The sequence below is a fragment of the Cibotium barometz genome, chromosome 39 (assembly GCF_041138505.1).
Source record: "Cibotium barometz isolate CiBa-2024 chromosome 39, ASM4113850v1, whole genome shotgun sequence".
Lineage (NCBI taxonomy): Eukaryota > Viridiplantae > Streptophyta > Polypodiopsida > Cyatheales > Cibotiaceae > Cibotium > Cibotium barometz.
This window is the reverse complement of record NC_141084.1, coordinates 14,619,824-14,634,636: the sequence shown is the minus strand read 5'-3', so window position 1 is coordinate 14,634,636 and position 14,813 is coordinate 14,619,824. Positions and strand designations below refer to the sequence as shown.

At 42.3% G+C, this 14,813-nt stretch overlaps 1 protein-coding gene across 1 annotated transcript in view; it reads right to left on the bottom strand.

Moving 5' to 3' along the window:
* Positions 1-14,588, bottom strand: part of LOC147615761 (protein DELETION OF SUV3 SUPPRESSOR 1(I)-like) — a 28,502-nt gene extending 13,914 nt beyond the window's left edge. Inside the window, exon 1 of the mRNA XM_086778351.1 lies at positions 14,366-14,588. Coding sequence (XP_086634477.1) covers positions 14,366-14,465 — 100 coding nt within the window. The 5' untranslated portion in view covers positions 14,466-14,588. The remainder of the gene's footprint in view (positions 1-14,365) is intronic.
* Positions 14,589-14,813: the final 225 nt, after the last annotated feature.

Genomic DNA, 14,813 nt, shown 5'->3' with positions numbered 1-14,813 from the left:
TCAAAGCAGCATTTATTGGAACAAAGTATAATTGCATGCAAGTAGTGAAAGATTTGAATTTATGCATCAAACCTTTAACAAAAAAGAGGGATTTCTTAGTTGCACCTTTACAAGGGGTAGATATAATTTTGGGTATGCCTTGGAGACACAAATACAATCCTATTATTGACTATGACACTCATAGTATTTCTCTAAGGAAGGACAATGAAAATATTATCCTCCAGTGTCAAGTCAAAGGAGAAATGAGTCCTTTGTTGAGTCACACTCAAGCAAAGAGAGCTCTAAGAAAAAGAGACAAGACTTATATGGTATGGGTTAACCAGCTTGATGCTGAGTTGGACACATCCAAAAGACCAAAGTTTGATTCTTTTATCTCCAAATTTAGTGACTGTTTCATGGAAGATCTGCCTCCAGGATTACCTAAGTCTAGGCCTGAGGATCATAGCATTGATTTATTGCCTGGAAATTCCCCGCCTTGTAAAGTTCCCTATAGAGTCAACAATTTAGAGCAAAGAGAAATCCAAAGCCAAATAGAAGACTTGCTAGAGAGAGGCCTTATTCGACCTAGTAGTTCACCTTTTGGAGCTCCAGTACTTCTTGTTAAGAAGAAGAACGGAACTTACCGAATGTGTGTAGACTATCGTGCATTGAATAAGATTACTGTCAAGAACAGATATCCTATTCCTAGGGTAGATGATCTTCTTGATAAGCTTAGAGGATCAAAGGTCTTTAGCAAGATTGACCTAAAGTCTGGGTATCATCAAGTCCGTATGACTCAATCTGACATTTTCAAGACAGCTTTTAGAACCCAAACTGGTCATTATGAGTTTTTGGTTATGCCATTTGGTTTGACCAATGCTCCAGCTACTTTCAGCCGTATGATGAATCGTATATTCCTTAAGTTTCAAAGTTTTGTTATAGTGTTCTTTGATGACATTCTTGTTTTTAGCAAGGATCGACAAGAGCATGAACAACACTTGGAACAAGTGTTCAATCTTTTGAGAGAAAATGAATTGTATGTCAATCCTGAAAAGAGTTCTTTCTTTCAAGAGGAGATTGAATACTTAGGACATATAGTATCGGCCGAAGGAATTCGTGTAGATCCTAAGAAAATTGAGTGTATTGCTTCTTGGCCTACGCCTAGAAACATACATGATCTTAGATCTTTTCTTGGCTTATGTAGTTATTATAGGAAGTTCGTCAAGAATTTTGCTTGCATTGCCAATCCTTTGACTGAACTCCTTAAGAAAGCTACAAATAGCACTATCTTAGATATGCTTAGAGCCTATGTTTCCCAGCAACCTAGTGCATGGGATAAGTACATACACCTACTCCAATTTGCTTATAATAATACTCCTCATACTGCTACTGGTCGAGCACCATTTGAGATTATCTATGGAAGAGCATTGCCTATTCCGGCTACTAGACTCTCTCATAAGATTGAAGCAGCCGACCAATATGTTAGAGACTTTGATCGCATTCTATCTGAAGTGCGTGATTGTATCCAAAGAGCTCAAGAGAAGTATACATCTCAAGCAAATAGGAAGCGCAAAGATTTTTCATTTCAAGAAGGTGATTATGTACTTTTGAGAATTGAAAAGCGTCGATTAAAGAGTGTGGAAAAATTCCCTGCAGTGAAGCTAGCGCCTAGATATTATGGGCCATTTAAAATCCTTCAAAAGATTAATGATGTGGCCTATAGACTAGAGCTTCCATCTAATTGGAATATCCACAATTCTTTTCATATCCATCTCTTGAAACCTTTTCGAGGAACACTTCCTACTCACCCAACATATGAGGAACCACCTCTTATTGAAGGAGAGGAAGAAGTACTAGTTCCTGATGCAATCATTGACCAAGAGATAACAACAACAAGAACAGGTAATCAATACTTTAAGTATCTTTTGACTTTTAAGAATCATCCTCAAGAAGATGCTAAATGGATGCCTGAGAAATTTTTCCGAGTTTACCCTGAAATTCTTCATTCTTTTCAAACCCAGCAAATCCGCAATTGAGGACAATTGCAAACTTAAGCAAGAGGGATGTCATGAGAATATATTTTAAGTCCTCTAGAAAAATATTATTCATCCCCTCTTGAGTAATTTGGGGACGCCTAGATTACTCTTGCGTCATGCCGGCTAGGTTAATATCGTGGGTGACACCACTATAAATATTAATACGTGCGGTATATGACGTATGTTTGAGGCCACCTATGATTATTTCAGTTAGGTTTGTATGGCAGGGTGATTCCTGGGGTACTTACGCCTGGTAGTCATGAGTTGGTGATGATTTGTGCCTGTTTAATATTTGTGGGATTAATTTAATAATTAATTGGGCTTATATTTTCAGGTGATGAAGACTATGGGAATTGAAGAGTTTACTTTGGAAGAAATGTCTTGGATCATCACATTTCATTTTTGACAAGCATAGTAGCTTGTAATCTTATTAAATGATTTTTCCATTTTGAACTTTAGGAAAGATACATTTATTTTTGTGGAATTTATTAAAGCCTATGGCTTTACCCTAGTCCCAATTTGACACTCTATTTTTGTTAAAGAAGAGTGCCGTGCTCTCTAAAAAGCACATCTTGTATTTTGGGGGCTATGGCCTAATTTTGGTGAAAAGGAAAGCTAATAAAGAAATACTCTTGTGTGGGGAGAGGCCACGCACAAGAGGGGGGAAGATTGCACCCAATATGGTCTTTTTGGAGCTAAGTATTTTTGTTTAAGTGTTTAATTTTTCAATTGCTTTGATTTAGTTGAAGCTTACAAGCAATGGTTTTTATGATTGAATTAATTCTCTATCTTTCCACAATCAATTCCTAGAATAAGATTCCGGTTGCACCCAGTACTTCCTTAAGTCTACTGACATGAAATACAGGATGAACTTTGACATGAGAAGGCAAATCCAATTCATATGCAACTGAACCAATCCGTCGTGTAACACGAAATAGTCCACAGTATCTAGGGGACAATTTCGGAGATCTACCTGTCCGTAAAGTCTCGGAATCTTTCGGAACTCGCAAATACACCATCGTTCCTTCAGAGAACTCTCTAGGTGAACGATGTCTATTAGAATAAAACGTGTCTCGGTCTTGAGCACTTCTAATAGATTACTTTGCAACTTGTAACATTTCCTGCATATCTTGCAAAAAATTACGTGCTGCATCATGCTGAAGTCCTGAGAATCCTACTGTAACAGGTGATCTTGGTTGAAAACCGTACATAAGCATGAAAGGACTAAACCCTGTACTCGTATGCTTAGTACTGTTATATGCAAATTCTAACATAGGAAGATAATCCTCCCATGAACTTTGTCTTTTGGATACATATGCTCGAAGCATATCCTCCAAAATCTGATTCACTCTTTCAGTCTGGCCATCAGATTGAGGATGATCTGAGGAACTCAAATTCAAAGTTGTTTCCAACTTCTCAAAAACAAGTTTCCAAAATTCACTCGTAAACTTAGAGTCCCTGTCACTGACTATGTCCTACGGTAACCCGTACAGTCTAAACAATTGCTCGATAAACTGCCGAGCTAATTGCGTAGCTGTAATATTCTTCCGGGTCGGTAAAAATCTAGCCATCTTTGTCAAGCGATCTACCACAACCCAAATAGAATCGTGGCCTTGATGTGTTCTTGGCAATCCGGTAATAAAATCCATGGAAATACTTTCCCATTTATTACCTGGGATTTGCAAAGGATGCAACAACCCAGCCTGTCTAAAGCGTTCAGCTTTATTTGCCTGACAAATCTGACACTTGAGAACATAATCTTCTACATACCCTTTCATCTTCGGCCAATAAAAAGTGTGTTTCACTAAAGATAGTGTCCTGTGTACCCAGGGTGTCCAGCAGAAGGGGCGTCATGACACTCCCTCAGAATCTTGAACCTAATGTCCGGGATCTGTGGTACACAAATTTTGTCATTACGGAATAGTAAACCATTCCGAATCATTCACTGACCTCCTGCAGCCTGAATGGTAGACTACTCAGTCACCGAGTCTTGGTCAATCAATGAGCTCCCGTCCTAGATCTTCTGCCAAAATGGACCAAAATAACTATCAGTCCTGCAAAGCCCTCTCAATGACTGAAATAAGTCAGTAGAAATCTCGGTGAACGACAAAGTATTCACCTCTCTAATCCGACTAAGCGCATCTGCAATATTATTCATGGACCCTTTCCGATAACGGATCTCAAAATCAAAATCTTGCATTAACTCTGCCCAACGAGCTTTCCTGCCTCTCAAATCATCCGCATCACACACATACTTGATTGACTGATGATCAGTCAATACCACAAACTTGGAGCCATATAAATAATGTCTCCAAACCTTGAGAGCATGAATCACAGCATAAAGCTCCTTCTCAAGGGTTGGCCAACGAGATTGAGTGTCGTCTAGCTTTTTACTTTCAAAAGCAACTGGTCTACCATCTTGAAATAAAGCAGCCCCGATAGCATAGTCACTCGCATCAGTTTCAAGAACATAAGGCCGACTAGGATCAGGCAATGCTAAGATAGGTGCTTCCTTGACTTTATCTTTCAAAAGTCTGAAGGCCATATCCAAATCGTTATTCCAAGTGATAGGCTGATTGGACTTACGTCCACGACCTTTCAATAAGTCGGTCATCGGTAGTGTGAGCTGAGAGTACTCCCGTACAGATTTCCGAAGAAAAACAACAAAACTGAGAAAAGAACGAAGTTGTTTCACTGTTCGCGGTATAGGCCAGTCCAAAACCTTCTGAACTCGGTCATAGTCAATGCTCAATCCATCTCTAGTGATCTTGTGTCCCAAGTAAATGATGTCGGTCATAAAGAACTCACATTTACTGAATTTAGCATATAGTCGATTCTGTCTTAAAATAGATAAGACAATCGTGAGGTGTCTGACATGATCCTCAAGAGTACGGCTATATATCAAAATATCATCCAGGAACACCACCACAAATTTTCCCAAATGTTCACGAAAAAGATCGTTCATCATTTGCTGGAAAGTGGCTGGAGCATTGGTTAACCCAAAAGGTAATACGAGAAACTCGTAATGGCCATACCTAGTCCGAAAGGCGGTTCTTTCGACATGCCTTTCATGAATACGTATCTGGTGATAACCAGTACGTAAATCTATCTTCGTGAAATATTTCGCTCCAGCTAACCGGTCAATTAGGTCATCTGATCTAGGGAGAGGATAACGGTTCTTAATAGTCAGCTTGTTCAATCTCTTGTAATCTATACACATTCTCCAAGTATTGTCCTTCTTTCTCCTAAGCAACACAGGTGCACCCCAAGGTGATTTACTTGGACGGATCTGGCCCATCCTCAAATAATCTTCGAGTTGTTTAGCCAACTCATCTTCCTCAACTTGGCTCATCCTATAAGGTGGAATACTCACAGGATGAGCACCAGGGATCAAGTCAATACGATGATCTACTGCCCGTTCAGGTGGTAAACCCGATGGCAATTCCTTAGGAAATACATCTTGAAACGAATCAAGTATCTTCTGTAATTCTTTGCTTTCAAACACACTTAATTCATTCACATCCATGGAAGGGATGAGAAAAGAAGAAAGTGAAATCAATACACAATGGAAAGCAGTATACAAAGAAGAATCCATTATATTTCCAAAATCAATAGTATTTACAAGAGGTCCCTGAGAGGGATGAATACAATTACCTAAGATACTATACTTGGTGTCCCTATGCTGAAAAGAAAAAATATGACTAGACCAATCTATCTGGACATCAAGAGTCTTAAACCACTCAATCCCTAATAACAAGTCTACATTTTCCAGATGCATAACATAGCATTCCAGAGTATCGTTGTAGTCCTGAATCTGGATTGGAAACATCTCCACCTTGCGATCCCAAACTTGTCTGCCTGCAGGTAGACGTACCTCATAGGTATGGTCGCTGAGTGTCGTATCAAGACTCAATTTCTGCACAAGTTTGTAGTTAACAAAGTTATGCGAACTGCCAGGGTCTAACAGAATGTGAATTTTATGGCCATTCACTTCTCCATAAACTCGGAGAAGATCATGCATGCCAAATACTTTAGAATTGAACAGACAATCAGAACAAGTACTAGGGCGAGAAAGTACAGTAATTGACGTACCTGTCAAAGACAACTGGTTAGCTGCCTTTGGCTTGGGTCCTGCGTTTGACTTGGTACCCTTTTTCTTCGGACACTCATTACGCATGTGTCCTTTTTCTTCGCAGATAAAACAACGTCGTTCCTTCTTGAGCTTCAAAGCCCTAAGGAGTCGTTTCTTCTTCGCTGGTGTCGAACTGGAATTCTTCGAAGGTTGGTCCGAAGACTTGCCTTCAGTCGTGTTAGCCATAGGTGCGGAGAACTTTCTTTTATGCTTGTTCCCCTGCTCGGTAACGGGTTTCGACTTGGAAGAGACCATCGTATCATCATAGATACGAGCTGAATGAATGGCCTCATCCAATGTTTTGCATTTGTTATTTTTAACCTGTAATCGGTACGAGTCAGGTAAACCAGCTACGAAAAACCCCAAAAGAGTAGTGGGATCCATCTTTGTAGCTTTCATCTGCAAGTCACGAAATTTCTGGAGGTAGACCTCATAAGTGAGGTGCTGCGAGGTCATGGTCAAAGCTGAAAACCGGACAACAACATCGTAATCATCCTCTTTCTTGAGGAATTCTTTCTTGAAAATGTCTTCGAATTGTGCCCAAGTCGTTGGCTTTTGGTTCAGTTCCTTCCACCAAAGCAAAGCTTTGCCGGACAGGAAACCTGCTGCTAACTGTATCTTCTTTCCATCATCATATGGATGAAACTGAAAGTGAACTTGGCACTTGTGTAGCCAAGTGTCCACGATCTCCTTGATTCTCTGCTTTTGCTCGCCCCCGAACGGTTCCGGAGTAATATTGGGGCCTAAAGCTGAAGCCAAGGTATCCATTCCCGAGAAAGTAGAGAGGGTAGTGGTCAAGAGAGCGATGGAGTTCTGCAAAGCTTGCATTTGAGCGTCGATTTGTGCCTGACGTTCCGACGATTTAGCTTCGAGAGCTACTTTGAACTCTTGGAAATCTGATTTTGACACAAACTCGTCAAAAAGATCGGCATCAGTGCCTTCCGTAGCCGGCAAGCCTTCGCGTTCCACGAGGGGCTCCAACTCTGATTCTTGGGTCGACATCGCGAAGAGGGTACGTGGAGAGAAAATTCGATCTTTGCACAACAAAAGTGCGAGCGAACTTGAGAGCTTGAGAGCTTGAAAACTTGAGAACTTGAGAACTCGAGAAGTCGAGAGATGTGTGGCAAGAAGCCCACTAGAGGGGTTTATAAAGGTTTCCCAAAAGCCAAAAAAAAACTCGAAAAGCTAGGCTTAGCTTTTGCTTTAGCTTTTGTGTTTTTTGTTTTTTTTTTTCCTTGAATATATATATATATATATATATATATATTCTTTGTTCTTAAAAAAATAAACACCTTGAAAACCTTAGAGAGGGGGGATTCTTTGAAAATTTAAAAAAAAATTTAAACTCCCCTAAAAAAACAAAAAACGAAAGAATAGAGAAAAAAAAATCGAAATGCTTTCCTTGCGTTTTGTTTTTTGCACTTCCCTCCTGGATTAGCCCGATGGTGTTTGCTGACGTGGAGAGCTGGCCGTTGCTGCTATCGTCATGGCTGCCGGCGCCAGAATTGTCGCACCAGCCTGTATGTGAGCCTACGCCAGCCGGATGGGATACCTGTGCTGGGCCGCCTACAGGGCCTGGCTGGGCGCCTGTGTAGGCCTGGGCGCTGCCCGCCTGGCCTGGGCACCAGCCCGCCTGGCGTAGCCTAGGCGCCTACGTGGCTTGGCTGCCTGGCCGCCTGGCGTAGGCCTGGGCTCGCCTGGCTATGCAGGCCTGCTGGCCGCCTGCAGCTATAGCCTAAGACACCTACCATCACGGCTGCCCTCACACGCTGACTGCCAGCTTTATCGACTGCACAGACTCGACTGCCAATCGCCTGCTCACCATCGTTCAATCAGCATGCCACAACTGCTTCTTTCTCTCTCTCTCGTTCAATCAACGAAAAGCAACGTGCTTTTTCTCTCTCTTTTTTTTTTCAGTTTTCTCTCCCTGCAGTTCATGCGTATGCACAACAATTCACCTCTTCTTTGCAAAAGCAATCAACCCTATTAAAACTACCATCTCCCATCAACATGGGGTTCTTTGATGAAGGAAAAACACATACAAAATTGAAAACTGCAGTATGCACAGAAAAAACAGCAAGCTTTTTTAACACATACCGTTCTTTGACCTCTTCTTCTCTACCTACCGACTTGCTCGTCCACGAGGTATGCTCTGATACCACTGTCAAATCCCCACGGATCCCCTCGTGATCGATCTTGGTTCGAAACTCGAATCCTGCAAACAAACGAACAACAAACAAGCAAGGGGGTGCAGGCCTGACTCACCTCCCAACCTTGAGGGCCGTGGGCAAGCCCACAGTCTTGGCTGTCCCCACCGAGCCACGAGCTGAGCTAACTAGGTTGACGTACCGACCAATCTCCTCCTCGTGACGTCCCATACCGCCACGAAGCTGCCCTCGCGGGCCTCGAGATTGCTGCCGGCCTCGGCTGCATAAAGCAGGTGCACGTCTGCACTAGATCCAGGCTCCAAGACCATAGAGCTCTCACAAACTCGCGAGACTCTCTATATCAATAACTAACCTTGGCCACCCTTTTATAGGCTCTTGGCCGGTCATCGGGCGTCCACACTTGGCCGCCCGCCCGTCCATACTTGGGTGCCCGCCCGTTAGTATTTCCCTAACTCAACTCGTCAATCAGCCTGCCTAGTTCCAAGCTTCCCCAAGCCTCGAAACTAGTCTTGCATGCGTATAGCACACGGTAGATACCCACTGTGCACATGACAGACTACCATTGTACTCTTGTGGGCTTGGACACTGCGTAAATATCACACTTGACATTATGGGGCCGAAACATGAGTTGGTAACATAATGTCCAGGTGCATCCTCGTAGGGGCCGAAACATGAGTTGGTTTCTTGTAATAAGTACCTTGAAGTGAAGAGGCATGCATGTGAGATGGAGTACCATGTGTAGTAGAGGCATAGTGAGAGGTCACTAACACCTCTCCCCTCTCATGATGTACTACAGATTTCAGCTTTGTAGAAGTCGCTCCAAGAGGGTTTGGACTAGGTGGCTTCTTAAACTTAAGCTCTCCCTCTTTTCCCTCCTTTACATCACCTTGATTGATGAGGAAAGAGTGCCATCTCTTGGTTTGACAGCCAATTCTAATGCAACAGTTTCCAATGCATCATTCACAAAAGCTGAGTACCTTTGGGCATCCAATACTTAACTCTTGGATCTTCATGCAAACTCTTCAATTGGGCATCTTTCTCACATAGCTGCCTCTTGACATTTCCATCTCAACATGCATGGCATCTTACTCATTAGTGTCTTGCACGTTCTCTTTACCACGAGACGGCTGTCCCTCAAACAGTCACCATGTGTTGGGATTTAGAGTCGTATGTGTGCTTGTCCATCTTACTCATTAGTGTCTTGCACCTTCTCTTTACCACGAGACGGCTGTCCCTCAAACACAGTCACCATGTGTTGGGATTCAGAGTCGTATGTGTGCTTGTCCATCTCGTGTCCACCATTGTGTAAGTGTGTTTGTGTGTGTGTGTGTACATTACTCACTTATGTGAGTAAGTGAGTTAGTACATGTGAACCACCTCTTGTAGCCACCTAAGTGTTTGTGTGTGTAAGCAATGATGTCATCAGTTAGCTATGTGTCATTGCCCCATGGTTTGTGTGTTGAGAAAGATAAAGCATTTTGCTTATAAAAGCATTGTACCTTGTAGGCTTCAAGTCAATTAATACAAGCATCATATTGAATGTGCAAATATAGTCTCTTGAGCTTTGTTCTCTTATCTCTCTACCCTTCTTTCATTACTACACACAACAGCATGATTCAATTTGAACCTCCATAGCTTAGACTCTGCATTTGCTAACCCTAATGATACCCACAAATGATATTAGAGCGAGGCGTCGTCTCTACTGTCCTTGTGATGCTAGCTTTTGTGGGTGGCGCTAGTGTTGGGCGCGCCACCTCAGCCTAGCCTCGGGTGGCGGCGCCACAGTTGTTGGCTTTTTCAGGTGTCACAAGTGTGGAGAGAACCAATGGCGCCCCCGCCTCTCTGCTCCACCGTCGCCCTGCTCTCATCTGTTCACCATTTTGCTACTATAGTTGCGTTGCTCCAGCTGCTCTGCTGCTGCAACGGTTGCCTTCTCTTGGCTAGGTCATCTCATGCACTTAACACTCTTAAGTTGCTCGCTTCATCACCTAAACACTCTCTGAACTGCTTCTACAGTACTCAAGTTCCCTACTGCCTCGTCTTCCAGTTCCTCTCTCGGCAGCTCCATGGCTCCTTGGTTGAGCCACTCCTCTTTGTGGTGTTTCTCCCTAAGTCTCACCATCCATAACCATGGACCTTCATAGATCAGCAACCACATTCGAGAAGTTCCTTGGCAACAATTTCCCAACACGGTAGACAAAAGTTAGACTCCTGCTCATGAGAGATGGAGTCTGGAGTGTTGTCAATGGCAGAGAAGAGGCCTGAAGGTGCAGCTCGACAACACCTATAGTGAGAGCCTCGATAGAGAAGAATGATTAAGTGCTAGCACACATCGGTCTACGGCTTGCCAACAATCTCGTTCATCATGTCCACTTTCACAAGGTTGCCGAAGAGGTATGGGACAATCTTGAAAATCTGTTCGGGATCAAGATTAACAATTCAAAGGTGTTTCTAAAGCAAACTATAAAAGTAGCATGAGCCTCTCTTGAGCATCAAGTTGAAGAAGAACCTCTTCGTCGCGTTGCCATCTTCGTTGAAGCGTGGAGATCATCTTCTCCATCATCCTCTACTTGATCATGAACCAAATCATGGAATTTTTCATCGCTGCTCGTTGATTCATAGTGCCTCCATCAATTGTTGTGCCACGTCATCACCTGTCCGTACAATTGTACGGATCCGTACAATTGTACGAAATTGCACGGACATGTACAGAACTATGCGGAGCTGTATGGAATGAAAATTTTAGAAACCCTAAAATTGCTCCAAAAACCCTACAAACTGCTTTTTAGAGGTTTTTATCGTCTGAAAACCATTCAAACAGGTTTTATATCAGTTTTCTTACCAGAAAGAGCTTTTCCATGGTTTTCTTTATCGACAAGGCTACAGGAGTTGTGGAGATTACTCATGGAATGAGTGATTGATACTTGGACTTGGATTTGGAATTGGACTTGGACTTGATCATTGGATTGGAACTAGAGCTTGGACTTGATCATTGGATTGGACTAGAGCTTGGATTGGAAGTGGAACTTGGACTAGAACTTCGATTGGAACTAGAATTTGGACTTGGACTTGGATTTGGACTTGGATTTGGATTTGGATTTGGATTTGGATTTGGATTCATGGTTATCTCCGTGGTGTGCTTGGCATCAGAGATCTTGTCCCTAGACATAGACATCGACATCAACTTGGATATACAACATCGGCATATGTGTTTGTTTTGTATTCATTGATTGTATTGATCTTGGCTAGCGTGCCCGTGGATTGTTCTTGAATAAATTCTTGAAAGGAGGCGGGACTTGTTCCCCGCTCAGTGTGGTGTATTGTGTAAGATCCCTATTCCCTTCTCTCTCCCCCCTCTCTCTCTATATCTTTATCTCTTGGACACGTGGTTGAGCCTGTCACTGCATGCCCCGTTGGGCTTACAATTTCCATGTGTATTGAGTCAATAATGGGTTCTTTGTCTGTCTGTGTAGTCCCCCAAAATTTGATTGTATCTCTTGTGTGTTTTTGTCATGTCTGTTTTGAGTAGAGTGATATAAGTTAAAGTCATGTGTGGTCAAACTTCATTTTCAGGCTTGATTGTGATCTGTTCTATCATGTCAAGTATGGCCACTGTGATCTTTTGCGTCACGTGGTGCCAACGAGCCCAAATCATTGTGTCTATTGAAGGTCTATCTTGATACATCTCCACCTTCACTCTGAATAGTGTTTCTGTGCGTAAGCAATGATATCATCAGTTCATAGTTACCACGGAACGTCGTTCCGCCTTCCTGGAACGTCGGAACGCCGTTCCGGGCGAAGGCACGTTCCCGGAACGTCGGAACGTTCCGCAAAAAAAATAAAAAAAATTTGGGGAGGTGTGTTTTGCTTGCAGAAATGTATGTTCATGTCTTGGGGGAGCAAATATTAGGAAGCATATTTGGCTATCCGTATACAAAAAGTTACATTTTTTGTGTCATATGCTGACATGTCATATGACGTGGCGTTCCGCGACGTTCCCGATCCGCTCCCGTTCCCGTTCCCGCTCCCGTTCTAGCATCCGACGTTCCCGGAACGTTCCCGTTCCGTGGTAACTATGCATCAGTTAGCCACGTGTCATTACCGATGTTGAGAAAGATAAGGCATTTTGCCATAAAGACATTGTACCTTGTAGGCTTCAAATCAATTAATACAAGCATCACATTGTATGTGCAAACTTGAGCTTTGTTCTCTTATCGCTCTATCCTTCTCTCATTACTATACACAACATCATGATTTAGTTTGAAGTTTGAACCTTCATAGCTTAGGCTCTACATCTCCTAACCGGTCTCTCTTTACCGTGGGACTTTTGTCCCCCTCACGTGCAAAACCACCTTGAAATACATCAGATAAGTTTTCAGCATGGTGTTTTTCGACTGCATGGATTCCATGGTGTGCATCTTCAACAACTTGTTCTTCACAGGCTTGCCTTCTTGAATATGCATTCACTCCACTACCTGTATGGTTGGCCATAATGCTTCAAAGCACTAATAGTTAGTGTATGCTGAGCTCTAATACCTATGAAATATCTCCGGACAAGGTTGAACACAATCTTGTCTCACATTGAAACTAATAATACTAATAAACAAGATGAAATAAAACCACCAAATAAGATAGCAATGCTGAAATTTAGATGACACAAGCAATAGAACCGAAAAGGGTTGACACAGCTTGTAATATCAAGGATTTCTCTCACGATACAAACTTCATGGGCATCTTTTGTCATGCAGAATGCTCCTTCCAAGAAGCTATGCTCCACTTGCATCCATACACAAGCATGTGTGCCAGGACGAGACATAGGAGACCTTAATGGTCAAGCATGTGGATGTAGAGTGTCTTTAAGGCGTTGGGCTGTTTGATTGTGATTAAGTTTTATGTATCGTTTTTATTGATAAGGTTATTAAAGTCTATTAAGATAGCCTTTGAAAACCGGCCACCAAACAAAACTTGAGGCACACAAAGCTGCTGCTTTCTGATAACGAATCACGCCCTAGTTTGCGTAGGAGAGTACTGGCTCTGCAGACCGGTTCATGATAGCGCCAGCTGTGGGGGTTGACTGAGGAGAAGCACTACTGCTCTTACTTGTTTTGTCTGCTACAGTGTTTTGGCTGTCTGGAGAGGATATGTGAAGCTGCCTCTTTGAATGGTTCAACCGCTGCAGGTTTTGAAAAATGGTGCTTTCTACAGAGCTCTCGTCGATTGAGGCTTCATAAGCCTTCTAATAAAGATTTATAAGAACCTTCCTTTGACTGTTTTGTCTCATAATTGCAACAGGTAGGATCGAGGCAAGTTGGTCCACCTTTAAATCATCAATGGTATCTTAGATTCTAATTATTCAGTGCCTTGATCGCACAAGTTTTGTGATAAACAGGCACCCCTAAGAATGATATAACAAACATAGAGAATGCAACTTTGAGAAGACAAACATATGTTATCATATTTTTTCAGAAATAGCAACGATATGTTTCAAAAATCTAGCACAAATCAGCGCTGCTAAAAGCAAACCATCCTCCGTATAACTACATGTACCTTTGCTAACCTAACAACTTATGTTACGCCCTTTCTCTTTCTCTAAGCTCAAGTTCTCCATGTGTAAATACAGCATGGGCATATTAGCCGCAATCTAATGTAATCACCAAGTTAGTAGACCCAATTGTCATACACTTTCAAGGCCACTCATTCCTGAGGTCTACACTCTCATGGTCAGCGCAATATTTCAAGTGAGCCTTTCGAAATAAAGCATCCTCTAAACTTCAATGGCCAATCCAAATATTAGGACATGTCCATGTCTTATGGTTTATCTGAACTAAACCTCTTGTAAAAGTGATAAATCTTGCAGACATACATACATACACATACATACATATACACACACATACGCATACATTTGTGTATATATGCATGTATATCTGCATCAACATCATTAAACAGAAAGTGGTTGGGAGAGAAACCAAAAAAGAAAAGAAACACCTTAACCTATAGAGAGAGAGAGAGAGAGAGAGAGAGAGAGAGAGAGAGAGAAGGACACCTACCTTCGTTCTCAAATTCTTCAAACTCGTCATCGTCTTCGAAGAGATCGAGCTTGGGGTCTTCTGCAGCAGGGGCTTCTTTTGCAGGAGTTGGAGTCGCCATGGCAGGAAAGCTTAGCAGGCAAAGAGAAAAAGCGTACAAAAAAAGAACTTTCCTTTGCACACCGCGGTATACACCCTGATGATGGGTGGGCGGGCGAGCGGCTTCGCGCACAAGCGTCCGGCGGACAGGCACCGAAGCAAATCACAATGAAACCATAATTTGGAAGAATTACCAATATATATTAACCATTAATATCAATCCTTAATCTAATTCAATAAGGTAAGACACTATAAATTTAATTAACACAAAGTCTCCAATATATCAGAAATCACCCTATTCTTCCATTAATATATATTGCCGCTTTTACTTTCTCAACAAATGGGAACGCAGCTCGTCGAGAGAGTTTCC